The sequence below is a fragment of the Squalius cephalus genome, assembly GCF_949319135.1.
Source record: "Squalius cephalus genome assembly, chromosome: 18".
NCBI classification, from domain to species: domain Eukaryota; kingdom Metazoa; phylum Chordata; class Actinopteri; order Cypriniformes; family Leuciscidae; genus Squalius; species Squalius cephalus.
Genome location: NC_137139.1, coordinates 19,957,512 through 19,984,307, shown reverse-complemented (window position 1 = coordinate 19,984,307; position 26,796 = coordinate 19,957,512). Strand labels below are relative to the sequence as shown.

The window sequence follows — 26,796 nt, the reverse complement described above, 5'->3', positions numbered from 1 at the left end:
TCTCATTGATTGTATCCCTATGGAAATTCTTTGTACATAGGTAACTGTTGAATTGTATAGTGTTGCTGTTGCCTCAATGTTAAAGCTGGTGTTGAGTTCTACAATATTTTTGTTGCCACTTAAATTGTTGATATCCCATCAACACATGAAAACCCATCATTTATTCTGGCAGGATGCTGCAATCTGTTGCTTTATGACAAAATCACAAGACACCCGTGGTGCTGTCATAATAATAATCATTATGACCCTGGCTCTGTCCATTACGTTAAGAAGATTTTGCAGGCAATCAACAAACTGGACCACTAAACTGTCACTCACTATAGGCATAAAAGCACATTTCTTTTTCATCACAGTGAACCAATTAAGATGGATGACCTCTATTGAAATGCTTTCCTGTATTACATAAATCCGTAAGACCTTACCTTCATGCTGTGGAAATACAAACCAGAAGACAGAACGAAACGAGCACAGTGGGCGGGGCTACATAAGATCTGGCTATTAGTAGGTCGTAGCAGCAAACACACTGTGATGATCATGCTAAATTTCTAACACTGTCAGAAAATTATTGCAGGGTATCTTTGGTCGCAAGACCGTGACTACGGCCGTCTTTGAACCTCTCTCACTGTACGATGTAGGACCACTGCTTAGGAGCCGCTAATGGACCGTACCAGGCATTAGAGAGAACATTAGTTGAAGAAAGGACATACTTCTAAGTAAACCTTTTTCTTAAAGGCCCACTGAAGTGCCTTGAAACGAGCAGCTTTATTTAATGTTTTGAGGAAGACCGGGCGGAACATAGGCTATAAATAGGCGCTGAAGCTGCTGCTGAAATCGGTCACTTGTTCACACAATTACTATATGGTGAATGGAGGGTAGTATAGGGGATAGGGAACGATTCAGACTGTGTAAATATGCTTTCCTTTGGGGCGAATGAAATACGGTTTCACACAAACCGCCGTAGCGCGCACATCTGTTTTGGACCAGACACGATACCACAGAGGGGATCATATGCTCGAGTTGGAGAAGGTATCTAACCCATTTGAATTCTACACAAAATGTTATATTTTAAAGCGATATATGGATAGGATTAGGAGGAGAAACGGTTAGCCAGACTCAGCAATAGAAACAGCACTGACAAGTAGGCTAGACGAGATAACATACAATGCCATGCACCAACATAAATTAGGCACACATACTTTTCTAACTACACACCCTCAGCATGATTATGATCACTATTTTGCTTTAGTAACAGTAACATTAAATCTAAAAGGGAAATCTATTAGACTGTGCCTATCATAAGCTGTCAATTGCGGCTTTGCCAAGCACTAGCCAAGATGATCCATGACATTCCTCTTTTTTTTTCCTTTTCTTTTTTTCTGTTGAACATAAAATAAGATATATTGACAAATCTCCTTTTTGTTTTTTTGGGTAACCAAAACTTTGGACTTGTATACCGCCCAGATTGGATTGTACAATCGCAAAGAGAAATACTGCCATCTTTTGGTGTTGGGAATAATTGTGGATTTATTTATGAATTTTATTTATCTTAAACACCTTATACAAAGCGATAAAAAAAAATCTAAACAGAGACAAAAAAAAAAAAACACACACATTTTTTCTCTGTTGCAGTTTTTTAATTATTTGATTTATTTCTAACTAAAAATGTATTATTTAGAAAACGTAGGATACCCAGCAAGGACATGTCTTGGCACTTGTGTTGGATTTCTAATGCAATTTCTGTGACATACTGAACAAAACCATATCATCTTTTAGGAAGTTTAAAAAAAATTCAAAGTACTAAGCATATCTATTACAAAATGCTTTAGTAAACCTGAACTTATCCTCTGGATGAATGTAGCATATATAACTTTATACATAAAAATAGATATTTTTTTACATAAGAAATATTAGAAGCCTGTTTCATTCATAATGCCTAGCATATGTGGAATAAATAAACAGGATGTGAACAATTATTGCACTTTTGCTAAATAAACAATATACTCAATTCTCATAATCACATAAGCATCATAAACATTATGCACAAATCTAAAAATATCATTTTTTATATCATAATACAACAAATATATTAGTTGAGTTAATTTATTAGAGGTCAAAATGACATGGTCTGATTTGGAAGGACATTAAACCTCAGAGTATTGGAGACCAAAACCACACTTCTGAAAAGCAGGACTGCAATATAAAATTAAATAATAGTTTTGCGTTTGTATTCCTTGTGTTAGTATCTTGACACTCTTGACTTAACTAACTTTAAAGCTACAGTTCAAGTATTAATAAACATGTATCATAATCTGACACCATTATATTGCAATATGCAGTTCTAACATAATTATGATTGATATAACATCAGCAGAAATATCAGAACTCATCATGAGTTAACTGGACAATAGCAAAGAATCGTTAAAACAGTTAAAAGTGCAAGTCTAAGAAAAAAAAATTACGTTAAATTGTGCGAATTGAATCATTCAAATAATCTAGTAGATCACAAATATGCAATAACCTTATTCATATGCATGTGAACTTACAGAAATTCTGATTATTATTTAGATTTAGATGCTATTCTCCATTTCAGAATGAGAAAACAAACATTAAAGTAAAACAATCAGTGAAGGTTAAGATGTGAGAAAAAAAAGGACATGCTGCGGTTTAGCTACTGTATATGAAGTGGGAACGATATGATGAAGTGTACTACTGTATATGAAGTGGAATACTAAAATACTGCATGCTACACAGCATATTATTTTTAAAATATAGTATGTGAAAAATAATAGTACAGTATCTAAAAATATGGAAATGTATGGAAAAATTGTATGCTACAATTTTTGTTTTTTAAACTGTAGAAAGGTACACAGTTGTTACATTGTTGGATGTTTTACATTAGAGAAAGGTGTCTGGTTACGATCTAAGAAATAAATATGGTTATTTTGCAATGTTTAATATAACTTTGTATACAAATATTCACTCTTTTGTCAGTCCAGTGATTTAATGAGTAAATATTTAGAAGTAGTGTGTACTGGTCAAATAATGCACAGTTTGGCAAATGTTTAGCAAGTCATTTGAGTACCCTGCTGAACAATCCAGCATAAACCAGCATGAATTCCAAGTTGGTCCAGGCCGGTTTATGCTGGTTAGAGCTGGTATAGTGCTGGTCATGCCGTTCTCAAGCTTGTCCACCAGCACTCCTGCTTTCCATTATGCTGGTGACCAGCAGTGCTTGATTTTTCAGCAGGGTATTCAATGCAATTGGAAAAATATGTAAAGTAAACACTTCATAACCTACTGCATTCCTAGTAGGAGTAATAGGGTAGTTTGCCATTGTGAACAGGACAGTCACTTGGTTAGTCTATGGCAGTACTGTATAAACAAGACGCAGAACTCAGAGCTGTGAGTCTGCTCCCAGTGTATTCAGATCATCTCGGGTATACTTCTCTGCCCCTGAGCGAAAGCTTGCCGAGATCTCGTCAAATGATCGGCCTTTGGTCTCAGGAACTTTGAAGTAGGTGAAGACAAAGAATATCAGCAGGAGGACAGTGAAGATGATGAAAACATACGGGCCAGTCAGTTCCTATAAAGGGAACAAACAGTGAGTATTTGAATATGTGAGAACGACGAGAAAATAAAGAATATTACTGTGTTCATGTTTACATACCGCAACATACTGGAAGGACATTCCCACCAAGAAGTTGGCAAACCAGTTGGAGAAACCAGCGACAGCGATGGCAGAGGGCCTGGGGCCTTGACTGAAGAGTTCTGCCACAATGAACCATGGGATCGGGCCTGGTCCGATCTCGAAAAATGCCACAAAACTGAAGATGGCTACAATGCTGACGTACGACATCCATTTTACTTCTTCCTGAGAAGGATGATTAGTGAATAAACACCATTAAACATTAAAGTTTACTGTTACAGAAACTGTAATATCAGTGTAATCATACATACTAGTAGCGCCATAGCTATGGTCATGAGAACAGAAGACCCAGCCATTCCCATCAGCCCAATAAGATGTAGTGATCTTCGGCCAGCTCGCTCCACTATGAACAGCTAAATCAGAGGGGGATACAAGCATTTTCATTAAAACTCTCTCACGGGTCTAAACAAAGAACAATTTCACAATAAATATAATCTCACAAACTTACCGACACTACTGTGAATGCTGTGTTCACAACTCCAGCACCAATGGTGGCATAGACTGGCTCAGGCACCCCCGCTTTCTCAAATATAGCAGTAGAGTAATAAAAAACCTGAAAAACACAATTACATTCACTGAACATGCAAATCACTGTTTATGAAATGGCAGCTACAGATAGTACTCAACCAGAATAAGTATTTTGCCACCATATTTTAGATTTTTACACATTTAACAGGTGTGTGCAGTGTTATTTATTATATAATTGAATACTATGTTTTTCTGTTCTTATGTCGTAAAGCCTATACTATTCTTGCCTTAAAATAAAGAAAAGGTGATTTACTTTGCACGGGAGCATTAAAGGGTCAGTTCACCCAAAAATGTGATTTCTGTCATTAATTAGCCTCATTTCGTTTCAAACCCATAAGACCTTCGTTCATCTTCGGAACACATATTAAGATATTTTTGATGAAATACGAGAGCTTTCTGAACCAGCCATTGGCAGCAAACATCATTGCAACTTTCAAGGCCCAGAAAGGTATTAAAGACATCGTTAAAATTGTCAATGAGACAATTTTTTTGTGCATCAGACTACATCAGAACGCCGGCTCACCATTGGTCGATGCTGTTCACATGAGCACCATGACGCATGCGTGTGATGCTGTCTCAGTAGCTGGCCAATGGTGAGCCGGCGTTCTGACGTAGAACCACTGTAGTCACATGGACTATTTTAACGATGTCTTTACTACCTTTCTGGCTCTTGAAAGTTGCAATGATGTTGCTGCCTATGGGTCGTTCAGAAACCTCTGGGATTTCATCAAAAATATCTTAATTTGTGTTCCGAAGATGAATGAAAGTCTTACAGGTTTGAAACGACATGTAATTAATGAAAGAAATATAATTTCTGGGTGAACTAACCCCTTAATATGCACACTAATGGCCAACTAACCAGCTTTGTAATGCATAATAATATTGTTTATTTATATTATTTGGAACAAATTAGCAAATAAACATTCATGAACAAGTTTAGGTCATTTTCCATCGTTTTTTTCTTGCCTCTGAAACTATTTGAGAAAGGGCGTCTCCAATTTCCAGAGAACACTTTAAAACCCTTAATACATAACAAACATCCCCTCATGTCATTTCAAACCCCTAAGACTTTGGTTAATGTTCAAAACCCAAATTAAGATACCTTTAATTACACCTGAGATGTTTCTGTTCCTCCATCGTAAGTCTAGGTTAACAAAAACTTTCAAAAAGTTCCAAAAAAGGTCATAAAGAGATCGTAAAATGAATCCATACGAATTGAGTGGTTTAATTCAAGTCTTGTGAAGAGACACAAACACTGTATATGACAAACAGATTTAATAAACATCAAAACAATGACTGACACATGAACATCACATTATGGTAAACACAGAAGCTCAAACGTGCGTGCGTGATGCACAAGAACCAATGACTAGTTTTTGTGTTCACCATATGTGATGCGCTCTATGTATGTGTGTTTGTGATTAAAAACCTAAATTAATCTGTTCATCATATAAAACAAGTGTGTCTCTTCACACTTGCATTAAACCAATCAGTTCATATGGATTCATTTTAAGATGCCCTTTTTGACCTTTTCTGGATCACTTGGACTTTCAATGGAGGAACAGAAACCTCTCGGTTTCATTAAAAGCATCTTAATTTGGATCTTGAAGATTAACCGAAGTCTTTTGAGGTTGGAAACACATGGGGGTGAGTAAATGATGACAGAATTTTTTATTTTTATTTTATTTTTGGGTGAACTAACCCTTTAATAGTTCTAATGTATAATTATGAATAATAATCAGGGCTTGACATGAATGGTCCGTGTACCTTCAAATAATTTGTTTTCGTCTTTAAAACGGAAAAAAACAAAGAAACCGTTTATTTATCACTTATTCGACCCTTCTCATGAAAATAAAAAAACTAATCTCATGTATTTTTTTCACATTTTTATTTTCATTTTTATCACACTTTTTTTCTAATTCACCAAATGGAAACACAATAAAACCAAAATGGATAAACATCTTGAATATTAGATCTCTACATGGGTGGGAATTAAACGCCCCTTTCCACTGATTGGTCAACCAAACATCAAACCGTGCCATCATCAGTTGTTCCCCAGTTCCGCGTAACAGAATAATAGTCATCCGCTGCTACGGGTGTACAAATTGTGGCCAGTGAAAATGCGTGGCTAGAAATTAAAAAGTTAATGTCAAGCCCTGATAACAATAATATATATGGATAGATGGATGGATTGACAGATAAATACTAGATCAGGAAATAAACAGGAAAACGTACAGCGTTGATACCGGAGAGCTGCTGGGAGAGCTGCAGCATGATGGCAATGAAGATGGGCTGGCGGTAGAGCGATGAGCGGAACAGCTCAGGGATGGTGACCTTCTTCTCCCTCATCATCTGCCTGCTCTCCTCCCTCATCTCCTGCATGTCTTCTTCCACATCATCAGTGCCACGCAGCTTCTTCAGCACTGTGGAGATGAGTTAGTTAGGCCGACTGAAAAAACCCTAGACAGCATCTTAAGTTGGGCCTAAACAAACTCACCACTCTTGGCTTTGGCCTCCTCTTTCTGGTTGATGAGGAGGAAGCGTGGGCTCTCGGGGCAGAAAGGCAGCACGGCACACTGGAGTAAGGCTGGGATGAAAGTGAAACCAAGTAGGAAGGGCCACATTGTTGAGGTTCCCATGATTTCTTTAATACCAAAGACCTATAGAAAAAAAGAACAAAAAGATCTACAATTCAGAAAGGCTTATTGATGGTGGTCTCAAAATAAAGAAAACACTTTAATTAACCTGTGCCATGAGGATGCCCGTAACAATGCCAAGCTGATGAAGTGTACCAAGCGCCCCACGTAATGAAGTTGGGGCGATTTCTCCTACATACATTGGTACAAAGCCTGTGGACAGGCCAGAGTAAAGGCCGACAATGAAGCGTCCAATAATAAGCATTTCCCAGGATTCAGCCAGCTTGGAAAAGCCCATTAAAGCAGCAGATATGAAGGCCAAAACATTAACCATGAGCATTGAGTTCCTCCTGTTAAAAGATTAGAAAGAGAAAGTTTAAAGACACACGAATCCAGAAAACAAGTGGAGTGTTTGTAAAGTTCTGATTGGATAGTCAAGTTACCTGCCAAAGCGGTTTACAAAGAGGCCCACTGAGAAGGAGCCGAAAATGCCACCTACAGAGAAAATGGCCACTGATACAGACCAGAGCGTAGTTAAAGTGGTTGGCGGTATGTACTCTGAATATCTACGATGCCACGTCTCATTGTAGAAAGTTTCGATGATCTACGAGAGAGAGAGAGAGAAAAAAACATTACTCCTTGGGTATGAAAATCATTAGAGAGAGTGTTAATTTGATACCTCAATGCTAAATTTTCTTTAAAAAAAATGTTCACACAAATGATTTATGTTTGTATGACTTCAGTCAAGTCAGTTCCACATTGCAGTCAGCAGAGGGAGCAGTGTTACTTCATACTGACCGCTGAGTCAGAAAGATTGCATAAGAAGCTGCTTCGTTAAGCTTGATCAAGTTAATCATCAAACATAAACAAGCCTTGACTTATTATTGTGACTTACTTTCTTCCTAAAGACAAAAAGTGAACATTTAATTAAGCAGCACACCTCTTTTCAACATTGATTTCCAAAGGATTATGTGACACTAGACTGGAGTATGGCTGCTGAAAATTCAGCTTTGCCATGACATGAATAAATTACATTTTAAAATATATACAATTCAAAAAGTTATTTTAAATTGTAATATCTCATAACTGCTTTATTGTATTTTTGATAAAATAATTGGAGCCTTGGTGAGCATGTTGACCCCAAACTTTTGAATGGTCAAAAAATGATCACCAACAATTTACTTCTTAAATCTTAAGATCCCCGTCACAGTAATGATGACGTCCTTACCATCTCCTTGACTTTTGACTTTCTCTCTTTATCCCGTTAAAAGACTAATGTAACCTATGGCACATGATTTCCCACTCTATATATAGAACTCTCTCAAGTATGTGGGATTTATTCAGAACCCTAAGCTAATGTGACCCATAACGGGTTCAAGGTCACTTATTCATTCATTATTCATGGTGAAAAAGCATCAAAATGTCATTATAAGAATCTCAGCATTGCTTGTCTATTATTAGAACGCTCTGCACGTGTGAATCAGCACATTTTAATAGGCTATTCTAGAAGGGTTAATACAGCATACAGTTTACAGCTAATCTAAAATTAGATGCATTACATAATGACACTAACATGCTGCAAATATCAACAATACTGTAACAATGAATACAGAGAAAAAACTATATCCATTTATCAAATTGCCATATGCAGATATATTAGTGCTTATATGACACTGTCATGTCTGCATAAGTGTTCACCTTCTGAGGGGCATTGATGACTCCTGTGTTGTAGCCAAACTGCAAGGAGCCAATCACAGCAGTCCCAACAGCCATCAACAGATTAAGTGTCAACTGCTGTAAGAGAAGAGGAACAACATTTGAGTTAAAAGCAATATTTTAATTTGGTTCGCAATTATTATAACTGAATCTTTCTGATTCAACCTTTTATAGAACAATATTGAGAATACTACTGTTTAAGGCATAATCTAAAAGTCCAATGTGACAATTAATTGCTGATAAATAAATTGAATTGACTTTGTGAGCTTGATTAGACATTTTATGCAGGGTAGTTAAAACTGAATGTGTGTAGGCCTACTGATTGTGCAGATTCTATGGAGTGTTTCACTCAGTCAGTATCTAATAGTCAAAAAGATTGCAATGTTTTGAAGTTTTTTTTAACCACCAAATAACAATGGTTCTCTTTATTCCACAGAACTGTGGACTCACTATGCAGTAACATGTTGAATGAGGGAAACTCTGTTGATTATCAATGATCCTATTACAGATCCGGCAGCACCTGAACCAACGCACGCACACATACCACGACTGCTCCAGCCTCTTATTCCAATCCACTCAAACAACCGCAGGCTCTTACATAACATGCTCAACAGGCCTTCCAAGACAACCACTTTATCTTGAGCACTAGCACGTAGAGTCAGATTAACTGTACAAAAAACACTGTAACTCCAACATGTGATTTTATACATGCTCCTAAGCATTCTCTCATGGAATCCAAGCGTCTACCCATCAACAACCAGTTATTCTCAAGATTAAGGTTACATCAGTAGCCTTATAATAGTGTTTTAATCTGGCCGTTGTGTTTTAGCAAACATTCCCTGCAATAGAAGGTAACTGTTGTGGCAGGATCACGGTGGACCAATTGCGCCCCCTGGCGGTCATGCTCTGTACTGCTCGGACTCAGAATGTTTGCATGTAACACTTAGGATAAACCTAAATAAACTAAACTAAAAATTATATATCCACAGGTTAATACATGCAGTTAATTGCAGTTACCGTAAACAAAATGAATAAAAATAAGTTAACTGATGTGTATTTTGCATGTTCACTGGATAACGTAGGCCTCAAGTCCTTAGGAAAAGCTTAACATTCCAGATGAAATGAACATACAGAAACATAAAACAGTGCAATATCCACTGAGCCACTGAGGCAAAGAGGTTTAAACTTTAAAGGCTATTTTTTCCTTAAGTCTTGCCCAATAATAAGAGCAGCACTGCTCTCTTATTAACACATTGATTCCGGAAGAAATATATATTTTGGAATATACACAAAAGGAACAAAAGCTGTCAGTGGTATATAGGCTACGCCTTTGTACATAAAAAGTTGCTTATTAGTATGCAAAGGTACATTTTGGTACCAAAAGTGAACATATCAGTAGCTGAACCTTTTTTAAAGGGTAGCCTACCGTCCGAGTGACATCTTTTGCACCATTTATTTCGGAGAGTGTAGAAATAGGGGAATCAATATGCTGTGTAAACAGTTAAATCAATCAATTTCGACATGCCAATCTTCCTAATGGACCTTCTAGATCTAAAAGCAGGTGTTTGATGCACAAGAAACTGACCATTGTCTCGAAATAGAAGATTTTCTCTTATTTTGTAAATAATCTGTAAATACTTATGCAAAGCAGCACTGTGTGTATTTTTCCTTAGAGACCTAATCTAACCCTGCAGCTGTTCTCTTGTTCAGAAGAGGCTGTGATCATCTTTTTGTTTAGCCTTCTTTCATCACTTTACTTCCCTGGCAAACAAGACATATCAGACTTATGTCAATGTGAAACCAAGGGTTAAAGTAATTAATCTGCCTCACCCCTATAAATATCTTAGCAATGCTGTGGTCTGGGAGGTCTTTAGAAGGTTTTATCACATATTTCCATTACTTATGGATTTAAACCTGGTGACATGAGACCATTGTTGCAGGAGACAAAAATAGGTATTGGAAAAAACTGAGTATATGGCTCAGTGTAACCGTGCAAAATTCAATCAAATCTAATTTCTAAATCTAAATCTAATTTTGCTTACTTGGCAGTTCTTTTTAACTATTTACTGAAACAGTTACAATTCTCTCCCAGTTATATTCCTCGGGCTTTACTGGCAAACTTTCGAAATGGTAACTTAAGCGATGACAAAATGAGGTAGCATCACCTTTATAAATAAAAGTATGGCTATAGTTAAATTATCACTACACTAGAGTTATAAGGCAGGCAATATTACCTTACCTTTTTATTAGACTCCATGATGACAGGTTAAAAAAAGTTTTTTTTAAAAAAAGTAGAATAATTATTTTCTTCTTTTCGTTGTGGTGGAAAAAAAATCCTAAAATCCACTTAAAAAAGCAAATTACATTCTGTGCGAAAATATCATAATTTAATATCCACAATGTATCAGCCCATTTGTCATTCTGAAAGAAGCCTATTAGTCGATCTTATATTATTGTCATTTAGTCTGTCAGGTGTTTTCAGATAACTGCCATCAGTGGTGTAAAGCGCTTAATATAAATTCTCGAACACAGGTTCTGATTGGCTGTTGCTTGGTTACCCTGACCGTGTGGCTATGTGTACACAGGCATGAATGGAAATGGCCGCCCCGATTGGCTGCACGTATTCAACGGAGTGACGTAAATGCTCCGACTTTTCGTTGTAATCTGGACAATCCTGAGAGCGTTTCTAGATTTGAACCAGAATGAACACACATGCCTTATCCAGATTTAATATGCACGGTTAAAAAAAAAAAAACACAAATACATGCATCTAAGACAAAAAATAAAAATCTTAAACAGACCATAGTTATAACTTGCGCATCCACATTATATTTTGTCGTAAATACACGTAATAAATAGAAGCATTAACAATCTAAATGAGATATATAGGCTGAATTATTTTTAAGAATGAATAAATATGCATATAACTTTTATATAGCCTATCCTTTCTTATGGAAATATAGGACTGCACGTAAGTCATACTAAATATTGTTTGATTTGAAAACAAATTATGATAAAAAGTTAAAAGATAGAGGGCAATATATGGTGAGAAATTACTTAAATCTTGATGTCGACAAAAAAGAAAATGCTTCTTTTCATACAATTTTAATTTGATACGTTTTTAAATCTATAATCTTTTTATAATTTGTCATACATGATTATGCTGATCAACTATGCCATAACTAATAGATTAATGCATCATAACTTAGTTTAAAATAGGCCAATGAAAATATCTGGCACGGCCAAAACATCTGACTTTTTATCAGAGAGAAAGATTCAGCTTTCTATAAAATAATAATAATAATAATAATAATATAATTCAATTCATGGATAGGTTTGATAGTGCTGGTAGCTTTTTAATTGTTATTTTATCCTGACACCATATCCTTGGCTTTTGTTCATCACAGTAGGAAAGAGTCCGGCACAATTGTATGCAAAAGGGACTCTTCTCTTTTATTGGCTTCATTTCATAAGAAAGGATTTTTCCTAAAAAAGAAAGGAATGTTTCTGTTGACTTTGGGTCTGCAGGATTAAATAAATGCTCTTTGATAGGCATTATAAACAATAACAGACAAACGATGGATCAAAGACAGGGTGGGTTTTGGAGGGTGTCTGTATAGGTTGGGATTTTTCAGTAAATCAAAGATATGTCTATGCCATGGCTTATTTATTCCCTCAAATGTCATTTTCTTTTGTAAATTGTAAGCAGTTTGTCCAGATTGATTGTTTACAATTAGGGGGAAATATATCAGTAATTCTAATATGCATTTAATACAGCAGAAAGTCCACACAAGACTGAGAAAGATAAGAGTTTGAATCAGCTACTGCCTGCAGTCCACTACACACTGGTCTATTTCTGAATCAGAGACTTATCAATGAAAGCATTGTTGTTTGCATGGCTATAATTGCCAACACCTCTCACTTGACAGCAATCTGAGAAGTATAAAATGAAAAGGTCATCCATTCATATGTAGGCTACAAAGTGAATGTACTGCAAACAGAGAACTATTGCAGTTTGTCGAAAACAATTCAAAAGGTTCTAATTTTATAATGCTAAGCATTTACCAAAATAGGACTACAAGCAAGTCATACTAAATATTGTTTGATATGAAAACAAATACATTATGATAAAAAGTTACTCTCTATTAAAAAGGCTCTCTAAAATGTGTGTCATGTGGTAACATAAACAGATTTTATTGGCAGAATTATAACTTTATTGTCTTAAATAACTAAATGAAGTGGCTTTAAGACAAAACAGTGCCATTAATATGACTGTACTGAGTGAATTTCCAGTCAGGCGAAGTTGAGTCAGAGAGAGAAGTGCACCGGCCATGTTTCAGCTTCAAGAGGTCACATGACCGGAGGATTACAGTATCATGTCCTTAAACTCATCCTTCACAGGAAAATGTCATAGCAACTATTAACACTACTGTAATTGTTACCTTATGTTAATTCTACCTGACCTGACCCTCTAAAAATGACTTTTGTTAGTGTGTAATGTAGTCAGGTTGATTATACTATAGCTATATAAATATATATATATATTAATATATGTAAAACATATGAATATATTATTATATTGATGGCACTGTTTGGACTTAAAGCCATTTCATGTAGTTATTTATATTTCATATAAAGTCATCAAAGGTAAGAACTGTAGTTGAATGAGTTCCTGGGTTCTGACCGGCCCACCAGGGCAAGTGTTCCCTATCCAGCAGTCCGTATGGTACGGACATCACGGTTCGGTGCATGCAGTCGCATGACGAATACATTCAGTCACAGGCGATCCACACTCCAATCCAGAAGGGGGCAGTGCAACTCTGTTTGCTACCAGTAAAAAGCGCAGAAGAAGAAGAGATGCTGATCGATGATCGATATGTTTACATCTCTCAACCAGGGTTTCAACTGCGGATGCGGAAAGATATCAATAAAACAGATTGAGAATAATATCTCACGTAGCATTACATTTACCTCAGGCATTTAGTGTCAACAGCAGGTTAGTTCACCAGAGAAATTAACTCTAGAGAGAAGCATTTTGTATATGCACTATATTAGCATATTTATTATATTTATTTAACCTGTTAAGAATGTCTTTATTATTTAAGGACTGTTGGATAGGGAACACTTGCCCTGGTGGGCCGGTCAGAACCCAGGAACTCGTTCAACTACAGTTCTTGCCTTTGATGACTTTACTGTAGCTTAAAAGCATGTAATATGTGTGTGTTTTTTTAGGATGCATGCACAAATATTACTGTATACTTCAACTTCGATCATCTTTTAAAGTCTTTTAAACAAGTCTTAAAGGGGCCATACACGCAAGCCGCTTGTACACCTGCCCCCAATTGTGTGTTCAGTTTGAATCGTGAGAAGGTTGCAAAAGGATACTCATCTGTATCATCTTCTGGGATGCGGGGTAGGGCCACAAGTCGTGCCACTAGTCTAGTATAAACCTTCCCTTGAACTTGGATGTCCACTAATCTCACTTGTGAGTCATGATTAGGGTGCATTTGGACTACTCTTCCAATAGGCCAATGTGCTCTGGGCTGTTGAGAATCCATTATCATGACTCCTACCTGTGGATATATTAGGGAATTTACGTGCCATTTCTGTCTGACCTGCAGGTTGGGTCACGCCAGATAAACCAATGGTCTATCCTCTGGAAGAAGGCAGATCTGGTGAAACATACCTCGAATATCAGCACTGATGGTCACTGCATGCTCACGAAATCTGAGTAAGACCCCCAGGAGTGATAAACCCCAAGGGCGGCTAGCAAGGAGTGAATCGTTCACACTGAGGCCTTAAAACTGAAAGGAGCATATCAAACACCACACTATTCTTTTCTTTGTGGCACACCATGTGGTGTGGAATAAACCATGATTCACCATTTATTTCCCTTTCTTCTTGACTGAGCTTTCTGATAGCTCCTGGCTTTGGTGGCGTGAGGATAGGGCATGTCACACTTATGTAACAAGGGCGTTTCATTGCAGCATATTCCATCCTCCTCTACGTGAACTGTCTTGGTTTCCAGTAGCTCAGTGGCCTTTCAGTCCTGCTTGGATCTTGTGCGTTCCTCTTCAGTTATTTGAAAGGGCAGAACATCCACTTACCACAGCCTTTTGACATTCTTGCACAGCTTTGTGGTGCTAAGGGGAATGGATATGTTTAGACACTGTTTTGGCTTGTTTCTCTGCCCCGACAGGCTGGTCCAACCAAGTGTTTGAATTGCTTCTGCAGCTTGGGAATTTGGTAAGAGTGATCAACGAGATCAAGCTGTGAGGCAGTAAAGGCTCCAGATATGAGATATCACAACGTAGAATGAGATTGAAGCTCCATCGAGGGTTTGTAGAGTACATAATGAAAGACTGTTCTCAAAGCTAAGCTTTCTTGAGTCCCTCACAAGCCAAGCTTCTGTGCTACCTCTGGCAGGAGCATAGTACGCTCAGAGCCGTCATCGAGGATTAAAAATCTGTCTGATGTATAGGAGTACCCTGACAACATTGAGTAAGACTTTATTACTGCTGACTGGTTTACCCCATGGAGAATTTGGAGATGCTTTCTCTGACAAAGCGGACATGGTTTCTTTAGACAGCAGTGGGCAGCCTGTTGAGCAAGGCCATAACGCCAGCATCTCCTATTGGCGCATTCAGAGAGCTGGTCTTAAGTGAGGGTTGGAATTTTGGGGCATTGACTGTATGCATGCTACGAGTTCTGACAGTAAGAGCAATATACAGTGGGCCCATTCTTAGCTTTATCATTAACATTGGTGGAAGAATATGTAGTGGTTATTACCTCACCACTGTTCCCAGACCCAGATTTACAGTGGCAGTAGTTTGGCATGACCACTTGATCAAAACTCTTGCTGTCTGTTCATCGTAGCTTTGGCATCAAGATTCATATTTTAGCCAGTCTGCAAATGATCTATCATTGAGTTTGTCACCTCAGCTTGTTATAAAAGGAGAATCGAGAAAAGTAGCAATCTTTCTTAATGCTACCTGGTGGGGCTGACCAAACTGCTCACTGAGGGCCATCATGGTGTTTTTGTAAGGTGTAGGGGAGTGCAAGAAGAGGTCCACTATTATACAAGCATAGTCAAATTTCAGATGGTCAAACAGGACTTGATATTTGTTATATTTCAGTACTACCAGGTGGCAAGACATTGTCGAAGGCCATTTTTAATTGAGCAAACTAACTTGGATCTTTGTTGTAGAAAAAAGGTATAGTGGGACATGACCTTTGGTAATATTTCTCAGTCAGATCCATAGATGCCATGGGAGGTGACATACTATAGGATGCCATTCTGTGATGTCCAGGATAAGGAAGTGTGGATGAATCCCATGGGTGGTCATGTATAAACTGAGGAACTATCTGTTGGACGGGGTACTGGCCATACCTCAGCTGATCATCATACTGACTTGCATCATACTGGCTAAAATCCATAGTCTTCTCCACTGAGAGGACTCCAGTGAGTCTAGAATTAAGTGTTGATGTGGCCTTAGTATTGCTGTACAGCCTTTGTTTGTCATTATGCTGATTCATAATTTCTGACAAATGCAATTGGTGGAGGAGGCTCTGGCTAGTCTTCATCACTTGCATGTGCTGTGTGGTGGAATGTTAACTGATTAGACTGGGAGTTAGGAGTAGATACAATCTTTTGCAGACTACAAGCTCTGTCTGAATGAATGAATGAATGAATGAGGCATTTATATAGCACTTTTCATATGTACTACTGTACACCCAAAGCGCTTTACAGTCATGTCGGGGTCTCTCCTCAACCACCACCAGTGTGCAACATCCACTTGGATGATGCGACGGCAGCCACAGTACAACGGCGCCAGTGCGCTCACCACACACCAGCTACAGGTGGAGAGAGGAGAGAGAGTGATAGAGTGATAGAGCCAATTCAGTGGATGGGGATTATTAGGAGGCCATGATTGGCAAGGGCCATTGGAGGGAATGTGGCCAGGGGACCAGGGTTACACCCTTACTCTTTACGAGAAGTGCCATGGGATTTTTAATGACCACAGAGAGTCAGGACCTCGTTTTACGTCTCATCCGAAGGACAAGCTCTGTCTAAAAGCTGAATCAGCTCATCTTTTGACTGTCTTGATTAATTTAAGTTCAGCTTGAATGGCCAGCTGTGTTTTGTGGAGTCTTGAATTCTTCTCAGAGATCCTTTGCAACTTTAGAGAGCTATCATCTGATCGATCGCTCTGGTATCCATCACCTTTATCATTTAGGGGAAAGAACTCTACATTGGATTCAGACCATAGTTGTCGGTTTGTACATTGTGGCGATGCTTGTTGGGAAGAGTTGGAACTGCGCTGCTGTAGAGGATCTGGGAGTTCACAACACTCAACCCTGACAGTCAGCCTCAAAGGGGGAGAAAAAACAGGTAAACTGTGTTTTATGAAAATGTGTGATGAAGAGTAATCGTCATCATATGACTCCACTGCTTGTTCTCTAGTACTAACTGGTGACACTGATTTACTAAGACTCAGGAAATCCACCTCATAAACATTCACCTCTAAACTCCCTGTTTTACCTGATGCCTCCGTTATGGCCGCGGGTGCCATTTCTGATCTTTCTGTGTCCCCTGACGGCTCCACTATGACCCTGCAGGAGTTCCTGTCAGCCCTGACTCGACCATGGAGGTCGTCCCTGAACTTCCTGCCAGCCCTGACATGACCACAGAGGTCGCCCTAGTATTCTGTCTGGTTATGACCACTGCAGTCGCCCTTGAACTCCCTGCTTGTCCAGTTACAACCGCAGTGGTCACCCTAGAACTCTCGGTCTGCCTTGTTATGGCCACTGAAAATATTACAAAACCTGCTGCCTGTTTCATCTCAGCCAGAGAGGCCATTTTAAGTTCTCCTGTCTCGTCAGCTCCCCATAAGTGGTCATCAGCTCCACCTGCTCTGCTGTGGTGGTCTTCTGCTTTACCGTGGGGACCTTCTGTGGTGGTCATTTGCTCCACCGTGGGGTTATTCAGTCCCATCTTTTCTGCTGTGGTGGACTTCAGCACCGCCACCCGGTCTCTGTCATATTTGCTCTCGGTTTTGGGACTTTTGTGTTTCTTCCTGTCTTGAGTGCGTTTCCTCGTTACATGTTAAGCCTGTTTGCATATCAGTCAAAGTTTGCTGCTCGTGTTGATGGTTCTATTCCCTGTGCTCTCAGTGTTCCTTTTGTTTTTGTCTTTTGTTTATATTTGTTTCTTCAATAAACCCTTTGCACATAGATCGACCTCGCCTGCCATCTTTTCAGCTCCAGCGTCATTACACATATGCTTTCCCAGCTAACAAAATTATGTTCCAAGAAGGTTTTGCTAACGTTTCCATTGAGTTATGAAAACATTATACGGCATAGAAAAATTAAGGGATTGTTCTATTTTATCATTTTGCAGTCATTATGGGATTGGGGTTGGGGGGTTTCTAATCCAAGGTAAATGTGGAAAAGTGTGAAACATAGAAAAGAAAACCGAAACTCAGCTTTAAACTTAAAAATAAACAAATCATTTTAAATGTGAAAAGCCCTTAGGCCTATGAGTATTTTTTTTATTGTAAGGTTTTGCAACTCAAGTTTTTATTTAAATACAGAGGATAATTTAGTTTTAAATAGCTCTTTGAAAAATTGTGCATCTAATATGGGTAGACACATGCACTGGTTTTGGGTCAGTCAGTTCACAAAGTTCAAACGAAGACAGTCATTGTCTAAGCGAGGCTTGACCAATCTGATCAAGCAAGCGTCCACACCACCATCTCTTTGTGTCCTCATCTCTGTCATTTTCATTATCTGCACTGACACTGTCATTGAGGCTCATGGCACTGAATGAAAGAGCACCTTCTTGTGGATTAAATGGAAACTTTAGACTAACAATGATGGAACATTATGACTCAGGCTAATGGAGAGGCCCATTCCAACTATATTGGTGAGGAGCCTTGTGTTCCCTATGAGTAGTGATGTACCCTCTTTTTCAAGTGGTCCAATTAGAGACATGTCCTGTCTGCTCTCAGAAATCTGGAGAAAAAAAGCAGATAATGAGCCCTTTACAAAGCTTTCACTAGGAGCTTGTGGACAACAAAGCACCGAAAGCCCCTGTCCAATAGGCATAAATCCCACTTCTGCTACAACTTTGTATATCTGTCTTGGTGGCCTTGATCAGCTGCGGGGGCCCAATAGTAAGTCTAAAATGAAAGTGCTTCTTGTGTTGGACTTTAAACTGAAGGATTTGGATTAGAGTTAAAATCATTAATCCTTCTGAATATAGGATTACAGTAAATATCAAATTAGTAGAGTCTTAAAAATGAACTGCATCACACACCAAAAGTTGTAACTACCGGTATATACAGTGTTGCAGTGTTAATAAAGCAATCTAATGAAGTTTATATTTATATATATATATATATATATATATGTATATATATATATATATATATATATATATATATATATATATATATATATATATATATATATAAAAAGATACATTGAATGCAATGTAAGTCACTTTGAATAAAATAAACTTCTAAATGCATAAAGTAAAATGAATAATGTCAAAAATATTATACAATTTTAGTAACGTTTCAGATGTAAATTTGACATTTTTGGTCAACAGTTTTTGATTATACATAAGAGTCCACTGGGAAGATACAAATCATCCCACAAAAGACATATCATGATTTTGAATTGAAGGAGAATAATATGTCTGATGACACAACTATGAGTAGTCGGTAGTTGAATATACTGTATTAAGACATCAGTAAAATACTGTACATTGCACTTTACACTAAATACATTAAATACATTTACATTACACTTAAATGTATAAATTCAATGTATGCAATATTTCAGATTAAAGGAGCAGGTCGCATATGCCTAAAAAAAACACTTAAAGACTAACTTAAAGACATGTGAGAGGAAGAAGTACATTTTCGTTGCGTAATTGAAAGATGTTAAGTAAAAAGTTCTCCCTTCTGTTTCTTCTTTCCCCTGGGTGGGACTGATTTGACAGGGGAAGTACGCAACAAGGAACAAATTACGTCTCCCTATCTATTGTTACAGATGGAGTCTCTCCGGTCTTGCCACTGCATGAGCTTCAGTCTCTTATTTATCAGGAATAATATTTTGTATAAGAACCCTGCTGAGGGGAGGGAATGGAGAACAAAGCGACAAAAAAAAAAAAACTCGGAGATGCCAGGACTCCCCATGAGCTTGTGGAATAACTGGTGACAACAAGGCAATGTTGTTCTTCCTCTTGGTAAGCTCAAATGCAAAAATAAACTCTGTCATTCACATTATAACAGACTAAGCAAGTCTTTCTATGACTAACTTAGTCACAACAAGACAGTGTTTCTCAAAAAAAAAAAAAAAAAAAAAATTAACAAACTAAGCAATGATTCTTATTTAGCAATGGAATGAGTGGTGTAATGCTGACCTCTAGTGAACTAGCCTGTGTAACTGCTAAGAAATGTTTTCGAGTGAGTAGAAGAGATTTGTTAAAGGTCCACATTTTATTCCTTTCATTGCAAAATAAAACTGCAGTCTTTAAACGAAGACTCAATTCTCAGGTTCTAAATATCTTAGATAGAGAAGTATTTATAGAAATCGGTAATCACATGAATGCTTTGAAATCTTTTAAAACAGAAATTCCCTTTTTGTGCAATGATGCAAAAGTAATTTTGTCTTCTGTTTTGTATCTCTGTATTTTTATACCACTGAATTTGTCATTGTTTCTTGTGTAACCAAAGACACTTGAAATTTAGTCACTGACCCAAAACAAAACGATGTGCTTTGTTCAAGAACACTCATTGAACATACCCCAAGCATGTGTATTTTTTTAAGTATATTTTTTGCAGATTCCAGTGAGATACTGCACATGGCACATACTTCTATTTAACCTAATTTGTCTGCTATGCTAAATACAAGGATTTTTGGATTTTTGGATTTGGATTTTAATGACAGAACAGTATTCTAAAGTGTTACCAGTGTTAATAAGATCAAAAAGTTGTTTGTACAAAGCAAATCACTGTAGAACTCAGAGTGGGACAGCAAATTAGGTACGCTCTCAGAAAAAAAGGTACAAAAGCTGTCACTGGGACAGTACCCTTCAAAAGGGTTCTAATATGTACCATTTCGGTACACGTCTGGTACAAATATGTACATGTTTGGTACCAATATGTATCTTTGAGGGACTTAAATGCACTCTTTAGGTACAAAGGTGTACCTTTAGAAAAGGTACCGCCACAGTGTCAGCTTTTGTACCTTTTTTTCTGAGAGTGTATGTAATAAAATACAGCTAATTGGTAGTAAGAACTAAGGTGCTGATGGGAGATCAATTTGCAAGAGCTACTGTGTCGGAGTAGAGTGAATATATACATATTCTTGACATATTTTCTTGAATATTATTACAGTTCTTGTTGGTGTCCTCCTTGATGGCTTTGCAAGCGGAATACTCTGGTGGGTTGCGTAATTTTCCTTTCCTTTCACTAACTGCATCGTTTTTGTGAAAAGAGTGTATACAAGCTTTCTGTAAAAGTGTCCATGTTACATTTATTGTATCTTTTGATTATATGTTAAACAGTCAGTATAGCAATCACAGTGGGAGATAATTATCACCAAAATCACTTGTGGCTCTCACAAAAGTTCATATTACTCCAAATTAGTGTACTACCAGTCACATGAGCAATACATTTTTTTCTTCCCTCTCTTTTTACACAGGGCATCACAGTTTGATCATATATGTGACATTTGCTCCCAGACATGGACATTTGCCGAAATGCATGTCATATGTAGCCTGGCTAACGTCAGACCAAGTCTCAATGAGACTTGGTCTGGGAACTACGTGCGCATTTTCTCGTATTTGAGGCGTGGTTTACGAATGCCCAGAGCCGTTTATTGGGCGCTATGAATGTCTATCAAATGCGCCTGTATGTAGCTCATAGCCAATCGCTTCAATTATACCAGATGACGTATGTAGAGTGAGAGAAATTCGACGAGGAAAAAGACGATGGGTCAAAGATTTATTTGTACACGATGGCGTTTAGCGAATATTACCGTTTGTGAAAGATAAACATGAGGGTAGAAGGTAACGTCGAGTCTGATATAAACAAACTGCTTCGGTGTCGTCATCATCTTGCTGCTCCCTCCCCGTTCTGTGATTGGTTCCCTTTTTCAGGGGAAAAATTGTCCCATGGTGTCCAGACTGCCTAGCAGCGTGAATAGAATCGCGCTGCGAGCAAGGCAGTATGGGGAAACCCAGGCTATGTCATATGGCATGCTTGATGATTACAGAGTATTTATTTATGACAGCACTTCTGATGTTTTTTCACATCCCTTTGGCCAACTGGAATCTCTTTCTACTGTCTGGAGAGATCTAAGGGATTGCACAAACTTCAAAACCGGCTATTTCAACCTGTTTTCTAGAAATGCAAATCTAACCATGGGGCTGAAAGGTATAGGCTTCGATATCTTATTTTGGTTCTACGACCTCACTAGAACTATAAAACAAAATATGAAATCTTATTATACTAAATAATATTATAACAATATTATACACAGTTTGACTAATGTGATTTTGTGTTCAAAAATGTGTATTGTATGAAGATGTTTTAATTAATAAATAAGCAATTCTACTAATTTCTTTTAATAAAATTACAAAATATTGATTATAGGGAAAAATATGGCACATAAATGTAGACTGAAGAAGGATTTTAGGACTACGATTTACAAACAAAATCCAAATAACTAAACTCCATCACTTGTTTATACATTGATCAAAGAGAAAAGTTTTTTTAAGAGACAATATCCAAAATATTTAATAGTCATTAGCTTAAAAACTAATTGTCGAGATTGTCGAGTTCACGCGCATAGATTTAGTACCTATGATCACGCGGGTGAACTCGACAATCGACTACTGTGGACTTCGACCGAAAACAGGATGTAAATACAGGTATGAGCGCTGGCTGAATTAACATCATTTTTATTCATATCTTTCACATCTACTGCAGTCAGATTCACCCGTGTTCACTCTAAAGGAATCACTCACATGGCTGGGCACTTGTAATGACACATCAAGGATGTTAAGAGGCTAAAAGCAGGTTTAAAACTTGCCCCATTGAAGTCAACAGGGTGCAAATTTTAAAAAGAGGATAACACGGTGTAGGCAACACCGATTTTTGTCGTTGTTCTCTGTACTGACAGCACTCCAAATTTACAAAAAAATGAGCTCAATGTTAAAATTGACCGGAGTTCTCCTTTAATTGAAAAAAAAAAAAAAAAAAAAAGTGTTTTCACAGTATATAGAGGAATTATGAAGCTAGAAGCCCAATGGTTACCAATTTATTGAGTATTAGCAGATAATGGATATCAGCTTCTGAACACAGAGCTGTAGATTTAATTCTTGGAAATATTAGATTAATCTGACCATGTAATGAGCTCTAGAGTCTAGAGAGTTACTGCTTTCAGTGTCACTTTTGTTTACTATTTTAATAGAGAACTGGTGTCAATATTCTACAATACTGTAGCAAGTCAGTTCTCCATGTTATACTGCAGTAGGTAGGAATGAAATCATTTTCTCAAAATGGTTCCAATGATGATTTTGTATTTTCAGGTCCACTCCTACAGTTAATGTATGGCTGTCAGCTGAGAGAAAATGGAACATCAAGTGGACTGTATCATTTTTCAGTCAATGGAGAGTATGGTCTCTCTATGGACATGGACAGCCCTCAATGGCACTCATATTTACCACAGGATTTGGACATTAAGAACATCCTAGACAGGTTCGATCTCTGGAATCACAATAATCTCATATACATTCATCGTGATTGTGTTCCTCGACTCAAGAAGTTCCACAAACACAGTAGAACAATACTTGACCAGCAAGGCAAGTGTGTTTGTGCATGTTTAAATGCATCCAGTGCTGTTGTTTATATATATTGCATCCAACAAAGTTATATCCATGTTAATAAACAGGTTTTACATTTAACAAGAACATATTGTGCTCGCTTATTGTTTAGTTTATCTTAATTGAGTGTGTTTTTTCTGCGCTAATAGTTCGCCCTGAAGCTGTGATCAGACGCCAGCGTGCCGGTTCTCTCAACTGTGTGGTGACAGGGTTTTACCCTAAAGACATCACTGTGGAGTGGATGGTTGATGGACATCCAGCCTTAGATGGAATATCAACAGGTCTCCTGCCAAATCATGACCAAACATACCAGATTCAGATGACAATTGTGTTATCTGACGCTACACACAACTACTCCTGTCAAATAAAGCACAGCAGTCTTCAAGAACCGATGGTCCTTACATGGGGTAAGAATATATCACAAACATTCCTTTATAAAACACTATTTAAAAAAATTATCTTTATTTTACAGTATGTGTACTTACCTATAGTGGCCAAATACAAGGTAGTGTTTTGGGTTAGGGGTTAGTACCTAGTTATTACCCAGTTATTATCATTTCTAAAATAAGTACAGTTTGTAGATGCGGAACAGGACTGTAAAATAAAGTGCTACTAAATAATCAAGCAGCTCATAATGACATGATTGACATCAATCTGACTTGATCTTTCTGTTGCTTTCCATCATAAACAGATGCTCCTCAAGTATGACTGATGAAAACAAACTGCACATTGGTTTAATTGCAGGACTTGTTGCAGTGTTTGCACTACTAATAGTGCTGATGTGTCTTACACTGAAGCATGTCATTTGGGAAAAAAATCTTTGAAATATAATTGCACATTTTATTTAAATTATATTATTATTTATTATTTTATTCTGTCAGCAATTTTCTGCTTACTATAATACATTTGCTATAAAAATATGAAATTTATATGATAAACTTTATACTTATTTCTATTTTTTTATTTTCTAATTTATTATAGGGTTTTGTTATATTAAATTGATTGTCATTGTATGTTACATGAGAGTAATGCTGCCTGTCTTTACACTTCCTTTTACATTTATTTCACTTTAATTTAAAAAATAAATAAATAAAACATTAGCTAGAACTGTTGATTTTTAGAACATTGATTTTTTACATTATTTTCTGATTTGAGACAAATTATCCTATAAATTAAGATTTAGATAGTGTAAGATTTAATCTAAGATTTATATTACATTTTTATACTGTATGTTTTATTAGAGTATCTTCTGTCCCAGACTTAATTACACAGCAAAGCATGTCGAATTAGTTTATTCCATTAACTGCAGTGTCACTCCTCTTGCACATTAGAGAGCAAGGGTTTGGATCATGTGATTTGAGATCATCTGAGATAGAAATGTGAACATCAACTGATGTGTAACCCTAAACACTGATCATGTTTCAACCAAAGACCACTCAGACTACAACCACAGAATTGAACCAGATTTCACAGAAATATTATGATAACAGACTGGGCTGGGAGTATCATTTGAAAGCAACAAAGCACATGCAGGCTCATCTAATAATCTGATTAAACCTCAAGCACCACTTCCGTCCAGACCACTTTCAGCTCTCTCAACACAGATGAAAAGGGAAACCCTGCCCGAATCAGCTTCTCTGCTGAGTTAAAAACACTACAACTGTCCAATAGTCAGTTTATAAAAATAAAAAAATCAGTTTATACTTTTATGCATCAGTTTTGGTCCAAAAAAAGTAGCCTATATGAAAAAAAATAATAATAATAGGAAAACTAAAAGTGTGTTAGGTGTAGTATTATTATTATTTTTAAATATACATTCAGTGTTTGGACAATTTCTAGAAAGTGAACTTAGATATTTAACTTTCTAATGCAATCAGATTTATGTTTACATGCTTTTTTTTGGCCACTGTATAATACAGTAAAACTATAGCCAGAAATCCATTCTGTGTAATCTGCAGAAAATAAATATAATATGTAAGTTTATGTGCTATACAAACCATTAGCACATACATGGTAGAAATATTTTGTGTGCACAGTTTTGAATCAAAACGTTGTATAATTGAATTAGCTTTTAGTGAAAATGTTCGGATGCTGAAAATGAGACTTACCTGTTTGCTGCCGTCACTCGGGCTCACCAGGCTGGTGGTCTCGCTGGGTTTGGCCTTGTCTGAGGCGGTCATGCTGACGAGAGAAAGACAGAATCAGAAGTACAGAATGAAAGGCAGCTGTCTGCTCCTCCTCCACAAAGGAAAAACACAAGCCACTGCCCACATCTCATTCATCACATACATGAAAACACCAGTTACATGCTTCTCATCAGCTGACGCCTCATTCAGCAACTGAGCAAATATCCATATCATCAGCCTTTGAACACTATTTTTAACACGTTGCAGTGGAAAGGCTCACTGATTGTTCAGACTCACATTACATTATTATACACATATACAGTGCTGTCTAATGCAATCAAGCCACCAGAGGGTTCTACTAGCGGCTTATTCTGATCACTGGTTGCATGACAAAAATTGGTTCTCAAGAAACATGTTAAAAACAGTTCTGTGCTGCATAATATTATTATATAGTTTTTTTTCTAGGATTAAGCATTTATTTTATTTTGTTTATACTTGTTTAAGTATTAATTTCTTTAAAAAAAATTAACAAAAAATCTTACTGACCTCAAACTTTTGAACGGTATAGTGTATACTGGCCTGGTTTGATTTGACAAAGTAATGCTGTCACAGTTCCATTGTGTTTGGACTTTGTTTTGTCTATGCTTTCTGTTTTCACAGCCTCCCCACCTGAGTTAGTTCATTAATTTATCACCTAGTTACTCATTTGATTATTCATCTAGTTCAGCTGTGGTCTAATTAGTTGCCCTTGTTTGTCAGTGTATAAGTTCCCTTATTTCAGAATATATAACGCATGTTCTGAGTTATGGTTATGGTTTGCTTTCATTGTAATGAAGTTTATTTTTTATTCATTTTCATCATCCGGTCGTCTGCCTACACCAATGCTTGGACTTCATGACAAATACATTCTGAGTTAAACAAAACTAAAACCAAAAACTATTATTTATATTTCTTTATAGATATACTAAATCTATTAGTAATAATGTTAAAATGATAGTGTAAAATTGACCTAATTACAATAATACTGCAATCTGCTTTCTAAAATAATAAGATTTAACTTTATTGACAGCCATAATTTTAAGGTTTATGATTTTTCAGTGAATTGTGACATGTCAACATACATTTGTCAACTTAACCAAAACTTTTATAATATTTTATGTAAATGTTATATATTACAAATAATAT

The 26,796-nt window shown here is 37.0% G+C and overlaps 2 protein-coding genes across 4 annotated transcripts; one reads left to right on the top strand and one right to left on the bottom strand.

The window, feature by feature from the left end:
- Positions 1-1,426: 1,426 nt before the first annotated feature.
- Positions 1,427-26,289, bottom strand: slc2a1a (solute carrier family 2 member 1a). 3 transcript variants are annotated; one of them, XM_079849266.1, is made up of 11 exons: positions 26,158-26,289; positions 25,594-25,666; positions 8,569-8,664; positions 7,314-7,474; positions 6,980-7,220; positions 6,732-6,894; positions 6,470-6,657; positions 4,155-4,259; positions 3,958-4,059; positions 3,668-3,871; positions 1,427-3,583 (listed from the first exon to the last, which is right to left on the bottom strand). In XM_079849266.1, the coding sequence occupies exons 2-11, from the start codon at positions 25,663-25,665 to the stop codon at positions 3,395-3,397; spliced, it is 1,521 nt and encodes a 506-aa protein (XP_079705392.1). In that variant the 5' UTR covers position 25,666; positions 26,158-26,289; the 3' UTR covers positions 1,427-3,394. The 3 variants fall into 3 exon arrangements, with proteins under 3 accessions (XP_079705392.1, XP_079705393.1, XP_079705394.1); XM_079849267.1 differs by having other exon boundaries at positions 8,569-8,661; XM_079849268.1 differs by lacking the exons at positions 25,594-25,666; positions 26,158-26,289 and adding an exon at positions 10,826-11,155.
- LOC307145832 (hereditary hemochromatosis protein-like) lies at positions 21,845-24,845 on the top strand (the record flags this gene model as incomplete). Its single annotated transcript, XM_079849426.1, has 4 exons — positions 21,845-22,034; positions 23,192-23,470; positions 23,635-23,892; positions 24,817-24,845. 4 exons carry the CDS (start codon positions 21,845-21,847, stop codon positions 24,843-24,845), a joined length of 756 nt encoding a protein of 251 aa, XP_079705552.1.
- Positions 26,290-26,796: the final 507 nt, after the last annotated feature.